Source organism: Rhea pennata, chromosome 3 (genome assembly GCF_028389875.1).
Source record: "Rhea pennata isolate bPtePen1 chromosome 3, bPtePen1.pri, whole genome shotgun sequence".
In the NCBI taxonomy this organism is placed as follows: domain Eukaryota; kingdom Metazoa; phylum Chordata; class Aves; order Rheiformes; family Rheidae; genus Rhea; species Rhea pennata.
In genome coordinates this window covers 101304863-101327026 of record NC_084665.1, presented here as the reverse complement: position 1 = coordinate 101327026, position 22164 = coordinate 101304863, and the positions used below count along the sequence as shown (strand labels likewise).

General features: G+C 39.2%; 1 protein-coding gene across 1 annotated transcript in view; it reads right to left on the bottom strand.

Annotated features, from left to right (window-relative positions):
• Positions 1-20933, bottom strand: part of KHDRBS2 (KH RNA binding domain containing, signal transduction associated 2) — a 362692-nt gene extending 341759 nt beyond the window's left edge. The window contains exon 1 of the mRNA XM_062571095.1: positions 20843-20933. Coding sequence (XP_062427079.1) covers positions 20843-20933 — 91 coding nt within the window. The remainder of the gene's footprint in view (positions 1-20842) is intronic.
• Positions 20934-22164: the final 1231 nt, after the last annotated feature.

Below are 22164 nucleotides of genomic sequence, written 5' to 3'. Positions count from 1 at the left end.
AGAACAACGGGTTTAGGATGACTGGCCCTTAGCATTTTTCTTCTAAGTAAGCATCTACTAAGATGCACTATAGCTGCAAGACATACACTTTTTCTGCACAACACTGATGAGACTATAAACATACACTGTGCGCTGTATTTAGTTTTCCAAACGCAAAAAGGGTTCTTAACGTCTTTGATAGTCTGTGTGACCAATAAGCAAAGATTTTATGTTCTCTAAAATGTAAACAGAAAATTCAAATGCATTACACTTTTCATGAAAATCATATTTAGAACAGATTCTTAAAGTGAGGCTATGCTGAACATTGGCTTAAAAAAAATCATGTCACTGTTTCAAATTAGTCAAACAACCAATCACATAGTCAAGGTTCATGTTCAAATACAAAACCTTTAAAGGTCCTAAAAGGCCATTGAGACAATCATGTTACCCCATGGGGGTTCTTAATTATTTTCAACTGTAGCATACTGCTTTTACACTTGAGGCATGGAATTGCATAGGAAAGCAACATACTCTTACAAATTAAAGTATATGGAAATAAAATATATGGAAACAAGCCTACAGGTGCTTTCTATTATCTAGCAAAGCTTACAAGGAAAGTCTTGTGCAATGCAAAATAATGTTACTATTTTGCAAATAATAAACATTAGTGAAAAATTTAGATATGTATTATATAGTGGACTTAAATTAAGACTAAAAAATCTTAATCAGAAATACAGATCTCAAACTGAAACAGTGTAAGACAGCTATTTAATTTCAGCTTTCCAGTTTATGAGTTCAATAAGATTGACCTCTTTATGATTCCTCTTTCTTTACATTTGTGTTTCCAAAAATAAAATGACTTAAGTATATACATGTTATTTTTAAGATGTTACTTTTCTTTTTTTCTGGCAAACATGCACACTCAATGAATGAATATTTTTATGAAAAAATCTCCAAATCCATCTGAATTTAATAGAATCCTATAGTATTCCGTGGGACTTTGATCAGGCTTTAAGTCAATGTTAGAGGTTTGAGGCTATAATTGTTTTTTTCTAGTTGAACTTTCCTAAAATGTTTTTTTCCCTTGTATGCTTTTGAATCAGGAGATCTTTTTAAATGGCGTTACTTTGTTTTTGTGTGTTTCACCATTCTATACAAGGCTGTTAAATGACAAAGGACTGAAAGTATCTGCACTTCAAAGAAAATCTAAGTGGATTAGAAGATAAAGGAGATTCTTTTTCAGGGTACACTCTCAGAAAGATTATTCTTCTCTCCACTATCTCTGGGTCTTGCAAAGACCACCTGAAACCAACCAGTCATGCAGTTAACACTATTTGTCTCTGTAGTACTGTTTTACCATCATGGTATCACTGTACCGCTACTGTACCGCATGGACCTGCATTCTTCCGTGATGAAGTTTGGTTTCTATATATAACTATATATAGTAGTATCAAGTTATACCATAACTATACTATAGGACATCTGTGCATCCTGTATTATATATGACTGAAGACTTTGCCCTATTTCACATTTTGTACAACTCTAGAAGAAAACTGATGTCAAATATAAGGGAAAGCAAGAATCCCAAGACTGAAAGAAAAAGCCCTCGACATTAGTATATGCTCAGTCTCCTCTGTTTTATCCATGTTCTGCACCAAATTTGTAGAGGCAGAATATTGTTGCCACAATCTTGCTCTCAGCTTGAGTGCCAACAGCAAGTTTTCTAATAAGGCACTGCTCAACTCCTAAAGATGATCATATTTTCACTCTGAAAAAAATATATACATTATTTAATGTCAAAGCAAAAAATCCCCAGAGGCAGATAAAGCTTGAAGTGTGGGAGCTGCACAGTGGCAGGACTCTGTCAGTGACAGAAGTGCACACCATAGCGTGGTGCTAAATAGAGAACGACAATCCCCAACTGGGTATCCAGTAAATCTTCCCAAAAATACCTCTGCCCTTTCCCATTGAAAGGCAAGCAGCAGCAACAAGACAACAGTATTGGGAATAGGTGTTACATGACATATCATAGTTAAAGAAACTTCTCATATTATGGAGAAAGCTGGAAAATAAGGTGTGATTAACAGCCAATAAGGTACAGTATAATAAGGTGACAGCAACTTTAGCTAAATCATTTCACTTATCAAGGAGAAGAATTAATGGCAACAAAGTAACCCTCTTCCAAGAAAATGCAGGTCTGTCTTTTGCCAAGCAGCCAGAAGTACCTCAGGTGTACGTATGTGCATACCCTGGCATACCACTGTTACTATAATCTCAATCTGAAGCTGCATTTTCACAGCTCCTCCTGCTACTGATGCAGATTTTTTTTTTAAACAATTACATTTAACCCTATCTGCATGTATTTACCTTCTAGTCTTTTATATAACACTTTGCTTAAAACTTTCCTGCTTTGTGACCTTACTGAAACCCTGGTTTTGTCCTTAAGGACTGCTGCTACTACCCAGCCTTCCGTAGTCTTCCACGACTTCAGCTAACAGTATGAGGTTCATTCCTTCTCTATTCTTCAACTTTCTTGCACGTTCTCACTTTCTCTTCTCTTGCAATTCATTTCAGCTATACACTCTCTTGTTTATGCTTCCTGCATGCTTGCACTCTTACACTACCTTCCCTTCCAGTTATTTCCAGTTTAATTCTCTAGTTTGTCTATCTGCCCTAGAACAATTCTGCTCTATCTTCCCAATTCATAGGAGCCGTTGAATGATAATTCAGCCCATTTCCTACTGACATGCTGCCTCTCTGATCACCAATTTAGGGTTTTGTTTATGTTTTAAGTATTGCTTACTCACACATTAACTCATATGGTCTTACTTGCTTTTCATGGCTTTCAAACAAATGCTAGCACCTCAGATACACTCATTTGTTCTCTACTCAAAAAATTTCCTGTTTCCTCAAAGGAAAATTGGTATTATCCAGCCAAGGGTCCCAGTTCTTTTCCATATTGTCCTGCCAATCCATTATCATAGTTGTCTTAACTGCAATCTCACAATTCAATAATTTCAATATGCCAGTGTTAACTCAGAAAAACAGGATTCTGATTTTAAAGTACATTTTACAAGCAGGCAGGTTGATGCTGTATCTTAGCTCAACTTCATGACTTTGTGAAGTCAGTACATCATCCTTAAAAATAGCACAAAGTGATTAAGATGCATGTTTTATAACATAATGTATTTGACAGTTATTGAAGTCAAAACAGCATGCGTGGGTACACAAAAGGAGAACAAAGTCAGAATTGGGCACAAGAAACTTGCTATTTAGGAAAAAAAGGAGAACTCTGGAAAAGGATGATAATGTATAGCAGGAGGAACATTAAAACTGGCTAGGTTATATTCTTTTGCAAAAGAACGAACAGTGTAGTCTGGACCCTGAAAGAAGGCTTTCATATCCAGACCTTCAACAGGATATGTCGGTTAGTACAATTTCAGAGATGATCAAGAATAACTGTCAAAGATAGTAACAGAGAGAATAGCTGGAGAGACGTTGGGTTCAATACAGCTGAAAGAGCAAAGGTTATCAATGCTAAAAGACCCTGTATCTATGTCAGTGGAAAGTTTTTGTGGACATCTTGAGGACAGATGCAGGTTACTGGACTGAACTGAAATTGCAAATGAACAAGCAATACGAACACAACAAACAGAGTAACTCTTTGGGGGCATCTCCAGAACAGACTCCAAACCACTCCACTAGCATCTGCAGGCACTCCTGTTTTGCAGTAGTCAATTTTAATATAATAATATTAATATAATAATAAACACCTATGTACACACATTTACATAGGACCTCAAATACCTCTCCTAGAGCAAACTAAATGAGACAGGAGCATCATGAAACATACAATAACAATTCAGGAAACAAAGTGCAAGGATTATGAAAAATGAGAACAGAAGAAAAAGGCTTATTCAGATATACATGACAAAAGAAAGATTGCTTGCAAAATTAACATTTAAAGGGAAGAAACAGTTGACAAAGAAATTAGATTGTAAAATATAAGAAAGGAAAGGCCATATGGCATGTAGGAACATAAGGGAGGAGGAGTAAGCCAATATAGAGGGCACTAGTTACGCAGTGTTCTACAAGAAATTTAAAATATCTTTTAAAAAGTAACAAAAAATAGGAAGGAACCAATCATTGGAGATTAATTTACTGTTTTAGCAAATCAGCTTTTGAATAAACTATAGCAATGGACATGTTTCGGCCTTATGTGGATTAGTTCAACACATTTTCCAAAAGCGTCTTCAGGCATGGTTCAGCTGCTGAACTGCAAAGCATCTACTGCCATTTGAGATGCCCAAAGATATCCAAGACATCCAACTGAATCTACAGGAGAACAGTATCTTCCTGGAGTGGTTAAGTAAGATACCTGAGAGCATTTTGCAGAATGTTTAGACAAAGTAATTCAGCTTTAGGTGATGTGGTGATGCAAGAGTGGTTTACCAGCTATGCATAGATTGGAAACGTGAGAAATTCTTTCTGAAATGTATTTGTTTGGTGGTGGTAGTGGTGATTCCCTGCCCCCCTCACCTGCTTTCATGTTTCAGCAGGACTCTCTGTTGGCTATCATACTTTTGTATGTAAGGGAGTTTGGATAGATTTGTAATTAAAATATGAACAGGTAAGTATAATTCTATTACAATTCCCTAAAAACAGTACTAGATCTAAGAAAATTCAAGAATTAAGAGTAAAAGAAGCATAATTTCCATAAAATCATATCAAACTCCTCTGAAAAATATTATTCACATGAAATAACACATACAAAAAATAGGAGTTCACTTGGAACAGCCAGTGAAAATGTGAGCTTTCCACCAAAGCAAAGAATTCACAACTGTGCCCCAGTTTATGATTCTTCCACCACTTCCTCCAGTTTCCTTATATACAGAATAAGATATGAATTTTGATCATAAAAAGACTGATTTAAATTAGTCAGTTAAGAATTATGCATTAGCATTGCATTAGAACTCAGGGATACAAGCATCTCAAATCTGCTATGTAGTTTTCTAAAGTTTATAGAAGCTTCACAAGAATGCAGGGTTTTTAGATCATATTTACTTTTTAACAATGCATCTAACTTCCAAATGAACACAAGGATCTCCTTTCAGCATGGTTCTCAAAACACTGCAAACTCTCAAGCAGATGCATAAAACTTCATAACAGCTTCAGTAACTATTGGCTTTTCCTGCCCACCTTCTTTTTCTTCTCCATTTTCATTAACGTAGAGGAAAAAAAAAGGCAAATAATCAAAAGAATTTACAGCTTCTACGTTTTGCATTTCCTGCTTCTTAAAGGAATGTCCTTTCGTGACAGAGGGATACAACTCAGAATTTTAAGGGGGAATGATAACTGCACAGTTGTTAAGACTTTTCTCCTGGCTTCTTACACCTAATGAAATTTAGGGTTTGTGCTCTCAGTTATGAAAGCTAAGGTTAATAAAAATGGATAGCATCTCCCTCAATGTCTTACTAGTTTATACTATGGTGACATCTCTTATCCTCAAATAGCTGAAAGCAAAAGCAGAGAAGCTTTGAGATGAGATGTATCCTATCGTATCTAGGATGCTAAATACCCTTAGTCATTTTCTGTCTCCCCCAGAATACTTCTCTTTACAGGACTTCAGAGGTAATAAACCTATGCAGGCTTGCAAGATCCAGATCATGAAAAACACCATGCACATGTTTTACACTAAAATTATTTTTCAGTGAGTACAGAAGTGATAAACAGCTACACATAATCAGTTATTTACTGTACCACTGCCCCAGCATGTCCACAGTGTTGGTCTAAACTGTCACCAGTGAAACCCTCAAAAACCATCTAGCATTTTTGTGCAACAGAATCTCATGTCACGAATGCATTTTTAGGGACCACTGAAGAAAGTATGACATTTTCACTTAAGTAGCAAATAGGGGGAAAAAATGGCTAAAACACCTCAATTATTTTCTTCTTTTCATTCGCACACTGCATTTTATGCTTGAATCTCATTCTTCAATGTCTCAGCAGTCTGAGGTAGCCCATGTCACAGTGCTATTAAAAAAAAAGACTAATTTGTTTAACATTGAAGAATTATAGACCAGGTAGCTATTGCAAAGTTAAATTGAGTAATATGTGGGGCATATGTATTGCAATCAATAATACCCAAATGACTGAGCATTGTACAGTGCAATCTCCTTGTGATTAGATTCTGAATCCTGTTATTTCAGGGCGTTTCTTTCCTGATTTCACTGTGGATTTAGAATAATCTAAATTAGAAGAGCTTTACTAAATACTTAATTCCACAAATTAACTATAAGACAATAAATTCAAATTTTAAGTTACTCTTGATCATTCTTTCATTTTTTTCTCCCACTGCCTAGTTCTACTTGTTAGTAGGCGATTTTTTCGCAAAGAGCAGTTACTAAAACAACACAGAAATGTATAAAAGCAACAGTCCCAGTGAAAGAAAAGATCATTATAATAGGTAATAAAAAGACTTTCCATGTAGTGCTGAACCTTTGAAGAAATTTTTGCACATACTTTCTTGGCTACGGAAGGCTGGGGTCCTTGGAAATAATGTAGATGATAAAACCAAGGTTATCAGCTTTCCTGCTGCTGACTAGGCGCGTCACAGAATGGGCAGTTCGCACAAAAGCGATGGGGGTAACAAGAAAATCCTCTACACCGTTAATTTGCTTTCTCTCATAGTGAAAAGGAAGGATAAACTTCAAGAGAACAGACTCAGACTTGGGAGGCGTTATGAGAAGTTCTCAATTTGATGACAGATTTCTTCTACAGCCACTGAGCAAGTAGTTTAATCTCTCAGTGCCTCAACTGTTCATCTCCAAAACATGGATATTTCTAATTCTTTTTTCCATTTATTTGTTAAAAAAAAGATGCATTGAACGTGCCTACATAGATGCAGAGATGAGCACAGTGGTATCCCCGTATTTAAGAACTATAATTGCACAAAAACAGAATCTGTTTTTATATGTATTTGCCAAAGAACATTATCAGGGCCTCAAGGAATGATCTCTACTCCTTTTGTCCTATATTAGCCAAACAAATTAAGAACTACTCTACAGTTTTTGCAAACTTGCAAATGATCCAAAAAGCCTTACAGTAGCAATTAGCTGTAATAAAAACTTGTTATTTTGTATCTGAATGTGCAAACATTTCCCTCTGTTTTGATGCTGTACAAATTAACCCAAACAAAAAAAAAGGTGTAAAAAATGCCAGCTGTCCATGTGAAAGCACGTAACTATGTTTGCTGCATTGATGCAGAATATTTTTATGAACAAGTTCAAATAATATTAGCCAAGTGGAGATTTTGTAAAGCAACAAACCTGGAAAATGTTGCATTCTTAATGCTAGAATCGGGTGGGGCAGGATGAACATTTAATGTAACCATAATCACAATTCAATTAAAGTCAAAACATGTCTCAGAAGACTTGAATATCAAAATAATTTTTTAATTAATATATTCTTATTTACTCTTGAGCTCAGGAGCTCAAGAAGCAGCAGTTTAATCCTCCTGTTCAGGGTTAAGCAGCATCTGAACCCATCGTTATTTAATTTTATTATCTTTTTAAATACTGTCACACACTTAATTCCACCACTTCCGGATTCTGCTAGAACTCAGTGCTTTTTATAGTGTAAAACGAGTATCAAGCAATTTTCAAGTAGACTTTTTTTTACATAAAAAGTCAGCAAGACGGTAGCCCCCAAATCCCATCTTCTGAATGTCATGATATTTAGAAGAGTTTTTATTTAACTTGAGCATAGAAAAATAATCATAGTGCTGTTAGCAAAAATGAAGAGTACCTAGTTATAACTGGTATATAAACTAGTTATATTTTGGCATGCTGCTTAAAGATCCATTGACAATGTATAACAACTTGCACATTACTTAAGGATGAAGAGCAGATTTTTCAACAGTAGGAACACTAACCATCTTAGGCAATAGAAAAACTAGAATTGAAACCTAGGGAAAAAATCTTGGAAAAAAGAGTATTGGAAGACCCAGTGTTAGGCTTTTATGGGACAGCTTGCATTTAGCACACAAACAAATCCATCCACAGCACACTGTAGTTACAAGGTCTACTGCTTCTCTGTAGAGAAGTCACATATCACAAGGGAATAGAGCTGAGGCCCAAAGGCACAAGATGATTTAAAGAACTACCTAGAACTTATGTGCTGTGGCAAAGAACGAAAGCCAAGTTATAACACACCTTTTGGCGTTTCACAGAAGGAATCACTTCTGTGAGACTGAGGATAATAAAAATCTACGTAAGCTACAGAAATGCCTAGCAAAGATTCTGAACATCCCTGGAAAGAGTCAGAGCACAGGGTTAAGGCCCAGAAACCAAATCTAGTATGACTTGCTCAAAAATTAACACAGCAAAGCAAGCACAGAGATCACAGTAAGAGTGAGAGAGACAATAACTAATCTGTGTGCCTCAGAAGACAAATGGAAAGGTACAAGGGTGCTTTGGAATAGTGAACTGTGCACTCAAATTTTGCCTAATAGAGCTATCTCAAGCAGCAAGTGAAGAGCAGCACTCCTGGCGATCCAGAGCAGGCGACAGGCAAGTCTAAATGTGAAGAACAAGAAAAAAAAAGTATGTAATTAAACAGCCTCCATTCTGTAAGAATTATGGAAAAGACATGACCAAAATGCCCATGAATATCTTCTTGCAAAGTACTGGAGTAACCAATCTACAACAGTTAGGTTTTAGGGAGCCCATTGCTTTTGTATTTTGGGTGTAATATGAACAAATTTTTACTATCCTTAAATAAAACAGGATTCACCAGGATGCATAAGTATCAAAATGTGATGTCCTGATAGCAATTTGAGCTAGAAGTGACTCTACGTCAACCTGGAAAGAATTTGAGGAAAACATGTAGTGGGGTAAAAATCCAAATTTTATGTGGTACCATATAAAATTTGGACTCCTACTACTAGTGTTAGTGGCACATCACAAGAAGGCTGGGAGAAGTAATTTTCAGCTACTATACTGATTTAAGGCAAAGCACTCAGAACAAGATAAGATTGGTGATTTCTCAGAGAAATAAACTAGAAGATTTACATGCTTTACAGCACTCTATGACTGTAAATTTCAGACATTTCATCATTTATTAAATTAATACTTATATTGAGAAAACCACTAAGGCTTGCAGCATATGTCAAAAATAAAGTCAAATTGGAGGAAAAATCCCTTAGTGTTGTCTTAGGAAAAAAAAAAAGTGACACTCTGGAATGCCATGGGCAACATATTGGTTATGTTGATTGAAAAAAACCCCACCCTACAAGACTCTAGTAATTTTTCTAGGCAATTATTTCCTCTTCTCTGAAATCATGTAGTAAGATGTTAAAATGCACAATATGATCCTGCATATCAATCCTACTGTTTCTAATTTATCTGCTACTTCCATCATAGGATGTTTTACAGTTAGTCATAGTTCAGTGATTCAACTAATGCATATGGAAGTAAGGCTGGAGATATATTTTTGAGAATATTGATGATTTGTGATCTATCTTGTAAAATGGTTATGGAATCTGATTCTGATCCATAGCTAATACTGTTAAATTCAGGAATGGTACAAATAAAGCATGAATTGTTATGTAATGACATTCATTCAACAAAAATTGTGAGCTACAGTAGGGCCTGTGCTGCCCAAAACCAATGAAAGAATCCCTCAGGATTTTCTGTTATACAAGGGAAAAAAGGTAAAAACAAGAAACATAACATGACTCAGGATGCAGGATGTTGTCAATATTTCATTAAGGGAAACTGATTAAATCCATAGTTTCGAACCTGTCAGCAACTTCTAGTCCTGATCTGGACTTGGCAGTGATCCACCTCAACACTGAAACAAGGCTACAGCATGCAACACCACTTCTCTATGCCAAATCCTTATTGCCTTGAGAAAGAAACCAAGGCACATGAAAGGGGAGAACGTACCAACATATTCCAGCAGGTAGTCTGATTTGGACAATCAGAGGAAGACAGGACTGCAAAGCTCGCACTGGAATACATCTATCTCACACACTAGATGCAGGCTACCCATACCTGCATGCATCAATGCCAGCAACAGGACAAATACTGTACCTGAACTGTACTGTTCTGTTCAGTTAGTTCACATATTTCTGGCAACTAGAAAACAGTATGCTGAACAGTCCGGGGGGCAAAAAAATCTTATTGCATTGCATCTGTTCCTAATTTTCATCCCACTTTTTAAAAAAATACAGTGAATGAGCCTGAACTACCATGTACTGGGTACTACTGCAAACGCTAGTCAGAAAAGCATTATCGTGAACTGTAATACATCCTTAAAGTGTTCTCTGAAAATTAATCTAAAAAAAAATGACCATATGTAGTACATAAGATGAGAAAACTAATCTCTGTTGAAGTTTAAATGCCTCAATTACTATGACACTGCAATTGTTTTCCGTTTTACTATGCATCAGTGCAAACCAGTCTTACCCCCGAGTTGCCAGCTGCAAACCCCTGTTAAGCCACTGCCTTACATAATTTTCTGAATGTATCATTTTACATTGTTTTAGTCCTGTATATATCATTTTTATCATTTTACAGTCCTGTTTGCAGTTTGAAGCTGCTTTTATCATCTCAAAACTTAAGTTTTAGTTTACAGATAATGCAGAAGTTATGTTTAAAGACATCAGAAAGTTTGTTGATTGTGAATTGGTACTTGCATCTTTGCAAAGGCTGTTGCTCTCTATTCAGCTGCAGACTCCAGACTCCACAACTGAAGGGTTTTTCAACAGCGTTCCTCACTCTTTTCTGAAACCCCGTAAGCCTGGGGTGAAGTGTTCAACATCACTTCATCCTTAACCTTTCTGAGAAGTTATTGCCTAAAGCTAGCTGTAGTAATAATGCTGATATTTCCATTAGAAGGAACACTAATCTTTAATCCAGGGGACTATCTCAAAACGCTTCGAAATTCAAGTATGTGAATAAGTTCACCCCTCCGGATACAAGACATGCATGAATTTATTTCTGGAAGAGTCAACCTTGATGAAGCATGCATCACCCTGAGAACAGTCTTCATTTCAAAGTAATATTAGTATTTTTACATAGATTTATCTACATACTGGGATATGGACAAAAGGTTATGGCCTACGAATATGAATAACTAATGATGGAAGTGAAGATTTTCCATGAGATAATGCACTCCTCTCCTATTCTTGCATTAACTATGGTAATTGTTTAGGCAGAAGAAAATCCGTGAAGTATTTATCTACTTATATGGATAAGTATAGAATATTGCAAGTTTAGTATATTGTGTAAATAAGTATTATGTCCTGTTATACACAAAAAAGGAAATCTTCAATTTAGTTCTCATTCTCTTTTCTTCCATGTATTCTGTTCTTACCTTTACCTACCTTCTTCCGAGTTCTTCCCTCTCAATTGATCCTTCTTTCTCCCAGGAATACACTAGCCAGTCATCTGACTTTCTCTCCCTCACCATAACTGCTCCTATTTCAACGTCTGTGACATCCCCCCCTTCCCCCCCCAGTAAAGCTACCAGCTTTAACGCCAGCTCAAGGCTCCACAAAAAGGAGAAAAATAAAACCTCTCCTTCTCTACCAAGCTCCTGGAGATAAGAAAAAAAAAAAGAATAAAATAGAATAAAAGTGGCTGAGAGTGGGAAGTTTACTAATCATATTAACTGCTTGGAGGAAGGTTGGGCCAGATATAAATTACATGAGGAAGGCAGTGGAAAGAAGCCTGCTGGAAGAGCAATGCTGAAATCACTGCCAGAATCTGAACAACCTCTCTGATTTGTAAGGTGAAGTCTACTCATATAAATAAATAAAAGGACTTCCCAGTTCAGAGTTCATCACACTGATGCACTCCAATGCAAAATTTAAAGGCTTTATTAAATGAAAAAGCAACAGACAAACTATACAACTAAAATCTCAAGTAAGAATTAGCACATTAAATTATATATTAAATTAAATATTACAAGAATTTAAAGACTATTCGATGCTACAGTATCATCTTTTGAACAATACAATTGTTCACAGAAGCTTTTGAGAAAGGTTCAAGCCTCATTTTATTAAGTAATCAAAAAATTTTTAAATACACACTAGCAGCTACTTTTATCTGCTCATTTTAATTGAATAAAACTTAACTAAAAGCTTCCAGAAGTCCCTTTTAAACTTTAAAGGTTGGATATTCCTAGCTTTTGTCATTGTCTTCAAGACAACATAACTGAATGTTTTACACCTGTTAAACCAGAATGTTTAATCTTTCACATTTTCCACTGTCTCGTTTACTTGTTTATATCCTTTACTCTGTTGCTACCCTCTTCTCTACTATGTTCTCTAACATCCTTGTAATATTCCTTTATTTCTCTCTCTCTCCTTTTCCTTTCCCTCACTTTTCCTGGTTTCCCTGTTCATCCCTCTCTATCTTTTTTTTTCGATTGTTTATAAAAATATCTTCAAAGGCTGTAAGAAGGGATAGAGGAAAAATATCAAGAAATGGAAAGAAGCAGATGAATATTGCTATTAGCTTCTAATTAATTTCCACTCCTAATTCAGGCCTTTCTAGTGTTTGTAGAGTTGCAGAATCACATTAAGCTCACGCTTTGTGTGTAATTTAAACTGATCGGTCTCTAACTTCTGAAATTATAGACATTTCCTTCCACTTCTACCACAAAAAGCACTTGGATAAATGACAGTACAAATGGTTATTTACACAAAAGTATTACCTCAAAAATCTTTCTAACAATGGCAAAGTGAAGTCTTTATTCTCATAATTTCTTAGCACCAGACATTTTTCACATTATTCATGTATTTAGCAAATGTGCCTTAACACTACAACAGATGGTTTGTAACCTAACAAGTTGGTACTGGTGGGCACCTTTTTGTCACATACAATTCAACACAACTATGATATATCCAGGTTACACTGCAGTTTAACTCTCTGGAAAAAGAATACAAGAATATGCAACACAGGCATCTGTTTTGTCACATTTGCTGTCAACTTAGGGATCCCTTCTGCTTTACTGATCACTAAAATATTTCTCCTAGGCATTTTCAAATTGATCTTTTGGTGTTTATACCAAACACCTAATTTGCAGCAAACAAAGAACCAACCAACCAACCTCAACAATACCAACACAGACAGCATTAGTGGATCCCTAATAATTGAATTAAAAATGAATTACAGAGCACTATTTACTGGACACAGAAAAATCTTGTGCTTAAATAGGAATTTATAGGATTAGGAAAAAGACTCAGAGAAATACAAGATTTTGATAATTGCAGCCTTCCTGTCAATGGCTCTTGAGCACAAAATAAGTATACATTATAGCTCACATTTGTCTTGGTCTACACTTACAAGGAGAAAGTTCCTTCCGATTTTAAATTGAGGCTAAAGGCCACCAGTTTACATGTAAGTATTACAGAAATAATTGCAAATATGTATCTAAAGATAAATCTCGATAGCTCCACAGCTCTGTGCATACACCAAAACAATAAGTATTGTTTATCCAAAATTAACTCAACTGTTCCTCAATGAAAAGCAATTTTAAGACAGAGGAGAGAAAAATCTTAGAATTATCCTTCAATTTACCATTCCTTAACTTACCCCTCAAACTTCAACAGGAAACTCAGTAAGTCATTTAAGAGTTTGGTGTTCCTCATTTCAGCAGGGCTGGTGGAGATCCATTTTAGTTACAAATTGGAAAGTCAAGGAGGCAGCTTTATCACTGCACCAAAATAGCATAGCCATAGGTATTTAAGAGAAATAGTCTCTCTTCCCCAGCTAAAGAGTTCACCCTCTGATCACAGAGAGTAAGTGGCACAAATCCCAGAAAACAGCAAGAAGTTCTTGCCACCAATCTTAAAGATGAAAAAGGAAAGAAACAGATTTGCTTAGATATAATTTTCCACATGATTATCAGAAGCCTGAAGCATAAAAATCTAGCCCATGAGAGGTGAGAGAGGAAACTAAGTATTTCAACACCAGAAGGCTGTTTTTTAAAACATGCACACAATCCCTGATTTTAAATCAAGTTTTTGAAAAACAATTCAAAATTAAAAAAAAAAAAAATAGAGAGAGAGAGAGATCAGGAATTTCTACATTTAAATCCAGAGACAATTAAGCTAAGGTAGTATGCCAAGATGAGATTTGCTTTTTCTGCAGTACTCACTGGAGCCATTTCTCCCCTTTCACTCCCAGTGCTGCTCTTCAGAAGTTGACTGACATTGCAGCCAGTGGCTCTGACACCTGCTCTCTTTTGCTGAAGACATTCCTGCCTTCACCAGTAAGTATATCCTAGCTGCTTCTGCTCTAACAGAAGAGGAACTCTTCTTCCAGATCCCAAAGTAGAGCTCAAGAGAAGAATACAAATTACGTATCAATCTTTCACAGACTATCATAAAGCATCACTTCTTTTTTTCTTCCAAAGGCCACCTCAATTTCCAGAATTTAAAGCATTTTATAAATCAAAAGCTTTTTAGCTTTATATCTTTAAACACAACAAGAAACTGATCCTAGACTCTCTGATGTACACTACAGCAGGTGCAGAGAAATTCAAAGGTAGTAGTGACCTGCCCTGTTTCTTCTCATTTGTGGATCATGCTAACTCAAGAACAAAGAGAAAAGCCCACTGCCAGCAAGCATTTTAGAGGTGGCTTTGGTTATGTTACATGAAACCATATAAGACCTTCAAAAATTTAGATCATCTAAAAGGTGGATGATTTTTGATATTACTGTATTAACATCATTATGAATTTTACTCTCTAAATTTCAGTGCTAAAACTAAAAAGTCCACTTTAACATGAAAACTTGGGAAATTGGGAACCAGCATATATTATTCAAGAAAGTAAATTTTTTAATTTGCTAAAATTCTTTGATATTTTTTTGTGTTATTATTAGCTCCAGTACTTATTCCTCTTCTGAATAAGGAAATAGCTGTACTCAGTTCCAGCAGGATTCTAATTAAAATATGACAGGGTTTACAGAAGACTGTAATAAGCAGGATTATTTTTATCCAGAAATTTAAAAAGAATAATTTCTTCTTAAAAGTAATACGATAATATACACTTCTTATAGAGCGCTTTTCATTTAGAGATCTCAAATTAGAATGAAATTCAGCATTATAATCATCATCTTACAGAAAGACATTTTTTAAGGTATTCAGCACGGTATACAGTACCAGTAAGAAACAAATCAAACCTCCATGTACTAAACACCTTAGACATTTTCCCACGTGTCAAGGTTTCTCAGTTGTCTGGTCAGACCACACAGACCTTTTTCGTTTATATTGCCAGAGACACCTCTGGAGCATTATTACTGTTCTTGGTTTTACCTGCTTTATTTTAAAACTGTCTATGTGCTCACTTATTCTGGCATGGTGTGCTGATAAGTCTGCCTCTGCAGTACAATCACAATCCAAGGACTGGGAAAAAAGAATGTGTACAGCAGATGCATGTGTGCCTTCCTATTACTTTGGTAGGATCAGCCTGCAAAACAGCATATCTTTTGTACAACATGTCTCCACTTCGAGGAAAGGTTTAATTGACTTTTCCTCAACAACATTTAAAAGAAAAATGGATATTTTTAGGTTAAATGATTTTTTTCCCCTCCAACCAGCTTCTGAATCTGAGGGAAAGAGATTCAAATGGGAACAGCTAAAAATTAATTGCTTTTAGAAAGATACTCTTACCCTGAATGAAGATGCAGAACAAATTCAGATCAAGAAAACACTTTTACCAGTGCTAGGGTACAGCTGCAGGGCATAGAAAAGCATGATGCATTTCCATTTTAATAAAGCTTGGACATGAACTACCCAATGACAGCTACATTTATTCATTCTCAGTAGGACCCCAACACATCTCCTATTTCAAGCCTGAAACCTGTATACTCGGATGTCATGAAGGAACCCTTTAACTCTAGATATAGCACTGCTAGCACTACTCATAGCACTAGTCAGCGGCTAGCTAGGTGCATTACTCTTCTATGCACGTGCTTCAGTTTTCCTTAGGAGTCTTATGCACTGGTCAGTACGGTTGGTACCAGATTTTAGGGGCTAACAAATATAGTATGTTGTAGCAAATCTGGTCATACAGGATATATTGCCTGAATATTACTTAAAGGAGGTATGTACACTTCCCACTCACATGAAGCCAGCACATCTGTTGGGCATGACTAGCCCTTCCCTAGAAGGTGCGAGGGTATGAGGTCCTGGCCTGGCATGTGGAGACCAACCATGCCACCTCCTGGTTACGAGTGGCCACTCTACTCTGAACAGGTATTAAGCACTTTGCAAGTTAAGAGCTGACTGACATTTTCTATCCAGCTGCTCTGTTATCTCTTGGTACTAGCTGCTAATATTGCTGATTTCCCAAATTCTTAAGTTTAAAAATATCTGTTCTGAGGCAAAAGAAAGAAATGGACAGTCATAAGTGTTCCCCGAACGAATGCACTGAAGGGACTCAGAATATTAAAGAAATTTACTATAAGAATTCCCACAACAAATAAAAGCACTCATTCCCTTCCAAGAAGGATATTCACATTTCAAAAAAACCCAGCATACTATGGAGTACCAGCAAGGCACCAGCTATCCAGATAAGCCATAGAAAGTGCTTCTGACCTTCTCTAACAGTTGTGGCTAAATTCTACTCTCAGACTGAACTGCACCTTAAGCACCTCAACTGATTCAAAGAGCACTATTTGAAGAATGAAGCACTATTTTGTGCAAAAATAGCAGAATCTAGCCTTCAGTTATTGCATTCATATTGTCCCCTTTTTTTAAAAAAAAAAATGTGTTCCAAAGTACATCTCCTAAGATCACAGATCAAACGTCTCTGAAAAAATTTTTCTATTCAGTTCTGTCCCCTCCCCAAGAGACCCCAACTTTTATGATTAACAACTTTGATAGGTCAGTATACAAAGTGCTTCACTTAACTGATTTTAGGGAAAACAAAATAGGATAAAACTTTAGAAGAATGAGTTATCTCCTGGGATTCATCTGTGTTATATTGTGCAAGGCAAAAGCACTTCCTAAGACTGAAGACATACTGCATTGTTGTATCATGATAAAACAACTGTTTGCCTTTTTAAAAATATGGCAGAACTGGAATTCATACACTCAGTTTTAAAATTAGCAGTATGTTCTACTGATAGAGCATCCTTTTCCCTTTTTCATTATTCCAAATACATTAGCTCTATCAGTCAATATTTGTATAAGGACTGCTTGAAAGTCCACTAATGGCTGTAAAAGATTCCCAGTAATTTCAGCGAGTTTTGTATCAAGTCTGTAATGCCTAGCACATTGCTCTTCATAGAAATAGTAAGTAGCTTGTACTCATCTAGAGTTTGCACTGATATTACTCCTTTTTGCTGAATGCAATCCTAATGACAGGTGAGACATATAAATCTAGTTTCTAACCAAACGTAGATTTCTAAAATATATGCTCTAAAGATTAGCATGTTTCCTGAGTCTACCTTCCAGCTATTTACACTATGTTTCTTGGGACAGCAAAGTAAACAATGATTAATACAAGTGATTTTGTGAACACAGATTTCTCACCTGATGTAAACACCAGGAAAAAAGGAAACAATAAGCAAAAAAGTGACCACTCACAGATTATTATTAATCTATGAGTTTACACTAAGATTCTGTATTAATCTTATTTTAATCCAAATGCTTTTTTAGACACAAACTAATAAAATCTCATTGCTGCTAAATCTGGAAATATGTTTTCACAATAGATTGTTATAGAAAAATAAATAAAAAATACAAAAGAATCAGAGGCCTGACTTCAGCAGGTCACAGGCTTGATCAATAACCTCTCACATTCTGGGCTTCATATTCTACACTACCAAGACAAGTAATTTGCCTATAGTGCCTTTATTATTGTCCCAGGTTATTTAATAGAAAAATACAGTTACAACCTAAATCCACCTTGCCTCAAAAAAAAAAAAAAAAAAAAAAAAAATCTCCAAGAGTCCAAAGAAAAAAAATTTTAATACATAAACCAATGTATCACACGAAATGCTGAATGTAAAGCAAAAAGAAATCGCATTATATCAAAAATTCTCAGACTAGCTAGAATAAATAAATCAGGCTAGCAAGGAAGACCTTTCAGGTACTAATGCTCACCGAGTGTAGAGGCTAAACAATTCTATATCTTTTGAATAATCATGCCCTGTCCTACAAGGAGCTTTATATCAGTGAGCTGTATGAGTCTAACTTAAATGACCGGAGGTTTAACAAACTCTTGGTATGCCATGTGGAATAATCCATAGACTTGGGGCTTAACTCAAGGTTAAAGTAAAAGGCCTGATTCTCGTTGCCTTCAGAATGCCAGCTGAGGTCAATTCTACTGTCATTAAATAGGGAGAAATTAGCTACCTCATTACCCAAGTAATGTTGATATTTCCATAGGGAGAAATGCTTTTACTGTGGTTGGCTCTTTTTCCAAAGGGTCTTTCCTTTAGGTTTCTACTAGAAAACACAGACAGTTGGCTTTAGTAATATACAACATAAGATATTTCATTGGCTTTAGTAATATACAACATAAGATATTTCAAAGTCATACATGCACAGAAAATCTAATTGCCTATATATTGCTTGGGACAAATAGCTGACACTTTGGCTTATTAAAAATAATGCTGATATAAAACAGAAGTTATGAACTATCAGAAAGCTGCAGGGGTGTTCAGTTTCCTATGTGTCATCTGCATCTTAATAAGCTAAGTTAAAATATATATTTGTGGGAAGGAAAAGAGAGAGTCTTACCTTAACCTTTAAAACAAAACTATTTTTACAAGTAAATCCACCTAAACCCAAATACAGATAAATTTGGGTGTCAAACTGAAAGTGTATTTCTGGAATGCTTATCTCCTGTGTGCCTGTCTATGGTTTCACACAGGAGCATCTCTCCTCAACCTCAGCTCCTAGCATGTGACAGGAAAAATCACGGCACTTTCAAGTCAGAGCTGGAAGCTCTCCACTCCAAAGCAGAAAACCTGAAACCAACACTCACACATTTTATATTAAATCTACTGGCAATCAAAAAAAAAACTTAGCACTCCATAGAAATAACACCTGTCTGCTACGGTTATGCACACAGCTACTCATAAATTATTTTTCAAAGAACAGAAATCCAGAATCTGGAAGCATTGCTTTAATGCCAACATATCCTAGAAATACATTATTACACAGACTGCACTATTGTCTCATGTTCTTCTGGCATCTCCAAAAAATTTCTGCTTGCTGTACATTTTCCTTCTATGCATACCAAGGAGCAACCAGTGCATTAATTCCTGTTTCCTTAACTAGTTTCACTCTTACTTTGATGAAACTGTTTCAATAGTCATCACTATGTCAGACTCTAAAATGAATCTCTAGAAAGCTTGACAGATGGTGTTTTGAAGGATAATGCCAGGTATCTGGTGTAAACCTGACATTAGCATTCCCTACTGCTTCCACAGACAGCTCTCCATCTTCTGTTAAAAAATCCACATACTTAGTCCTAGTTATACTAAGAACAAATGAGAATACTAATCACTTGTGCAGTCTCACAAGCTATTCAAAATGCATTTTTTGCATAAACTTGAAACTTAGAAACACCTATTTTGTCCCTCCTCACTTTTTTCTTTAAAAAAAAAAACTTTACTTCATACACTCAGAATTATTTTCAGCATGTATTTTCTTTTTTCCCCCGCACACATATACTCTCAGTAGATACCTCCCCCTTCTGGGAAAGGATCAAATTGCAAGGTGCAAAAAGAATGCCCCTCTGAGAAATAAACATACAGTAAATATAAAGCCCTTATAGGAAAGCAAGTGTGGAAAGTAGTGGGATTGTATCTTCAGCAGCAAGAGAGCTCTTACAAATATGTACTGAATGTGTCATTATTCACCCAGCACTTCCAAACTATCAAGTAGGAGCACTCCAATAAAGCCTAGGCTCAGTACCTTTATTCATAATCAATAAAAGACATATGCAAGAAAGAAAATAAAGACCGCTGACGTAGGGAAAAACAAGTACTGCTAGCACAGTAAGTTTTAAACAGCTATGATTTTCTTTAAGTCGTTACAGAACTTCGGATATTCGTCACTCCTCTCTGAGCGCGAGATAACTGGAATTTGTGACGGTCGCAAGGGTCTAATCACCCACTTCTTTGCCTCCGTCTCATCGGAGGGCTCGACAGCCTGCCCTGATACACGCCTCACTCCTCGCTACCTCTTTTTGGTATCTGGATCCAAATTTAGAAGTGATTTTGGAATGAACAGTACACACCTGGGGCGGCACGGAGGAAGGGGAACTTGGCTGGTGAGGCTCCTGTGGCACCTGAGGTGCCGCGCCGCGAGGCCTGCGCTCGGGAACCACGCTGGGCGCTTACGGGGGGAGGGGGCAGCACTAAATTACGAACTTTTAACAGACTCGTTAAAAAAAAAAAAAAAAAAAAAAAAAAGAAAAAGAAAAGGGGTTTGACCCAAACGAGGCAAACGGCGCTGCGCTGGGAGAACGATGCACACGACGTTACCCGCGTAACGTTCCCGGTCACCACACAGCCGCGGGAGAGGAGAGCGAAGCCGCGCCGGGGGCGGAGGCGCCGCCGCCGCCGCCGCTCGACCCGGCGAGCCCCGCGGCCAAGCAGGGGCAGCTGGGCGAGAAGCGCAGCCGGGAACCGCGCAGCCCCGCCGCCCGCCCCAACGCGGCCCCCGGCCAGGAGCCTCCCGCAGACGAGCCGCTTCCCCCGGAGGAGCGCGCGCGCGCGCGCGCGCGCTTGAGGCAGCGGCGCAGCAGCGCCGCGCCGGGCGCGCGCCCGCCCCGCCCGCCCGCGCCGCTCCGCGCCCTGCCCCGCCCGCCATGGCCGCGCCGCCTCACCGTCGGCCAGGAGGCGCATGGCGTGCACGAAGGAGGGGTCCAGGCTGTCCTTCTCTGCCATCAGCTCGGGCAGGTACTTCTCCTGCTCCATCGCCTCGGCGCCGCGGCGGCCGCGCACGCCGGGGCGGGCTCGCTCCGCGCCTCCGGCCGCCTCCGTGTGGCCCGCCCCCGGCGGCGCCCCGCGGCTCCCAGGTGCGCCGCGCCCGCCGCCGCGCCCGCGGCGGCGCTGCCCGCGGCGGCGGCGGCCCCGGCTCCGCCTCCCCCTGGCTCCGCGCGGGAGGCGCGCGCGTGGGCTCCCGGGCGCGCGCGTGTCGGCGCGCGTGTCGGCGCGCCTGTGCCGGCGTGTGCCGCCGCCGCCGCGCGCCTCTGCGCGCCTCTGCCCCCCCCCAGTGAGCCGCCCGCTCCCACCGGCCGCCTTAACTAGGGAGGCGGGGCGAGGCAGGCCCCGCCCCCGGGCTCCTATTGGTGCCTGCGCGCGCCCGGGCGGGGGCCCGCGCGGGAAGGTCGCCGCGCCATTGGCTATCGCCTGGCGGGCGGCCCCGCCGGGCGGGGGGGCGGGGGGCGGTGCGGGCCGGGCTGGGGCGGGGGCGGGGGCGCGCGCGCGCGCGTGTGTGAACGCGTGTGGGTGCGTGTGGTGTCTCTGTTTGCGAGGGTGCGCCGGCGGCGAGCGCTTCACGGCGCGCGTGTGCGCACCGTGACTCCGTGTCCGTGTCGCGCCTGCCCCTGCGTGCCTGCGGCTGTGTGTTTCTCTGTGTGGCTGTGCGTGCTGTGGCTGCGCGTGTGCCCGTGTCCGTGTGCGCTCAGGCGTGCCAGCGTGTGCCCGTTTGCGAGTGCTCGTGGGCCTGGGGCCGCGTGCACACGTGCGTGCCCGGGCGCGCGTGCCCGAGGCGGCCCGGCGCGAAGCGGCGGCCGGGCGCTGTCCGTGGTGCTGGGGCTGCGGCGGGGCGGGGAGAGAGGCGGGGCCCGGCGAGGGGCGGGGCCTGGCGAGGGGCGGGGCCCGGCGAGGGGCGGGGCCCGGTTCTCCGCGCCCCGCCCCACGGTGGCTCAGCGCCCGCGTCCGCGCCTGCGGAATTACAGCTGCTACGCGATTACAGCGTCTACGGCTGGAGTAAATAAAACCGATCACATTTTAATTGGAACTTAGCTTTAAGCATACATTTACTCTAGGCTATATTTATTCAGGATTTTCCCCTCTACGGACAACTTACTAACCTGTTTTGATTCTGAGACTAAACAAAAGATATTTAACTCATCTTAAGGCTGCTAAAACCTCATTTGTGGGGCATGAAGAAGAAACTGTCCATCAAACAGTGTGTGCTATG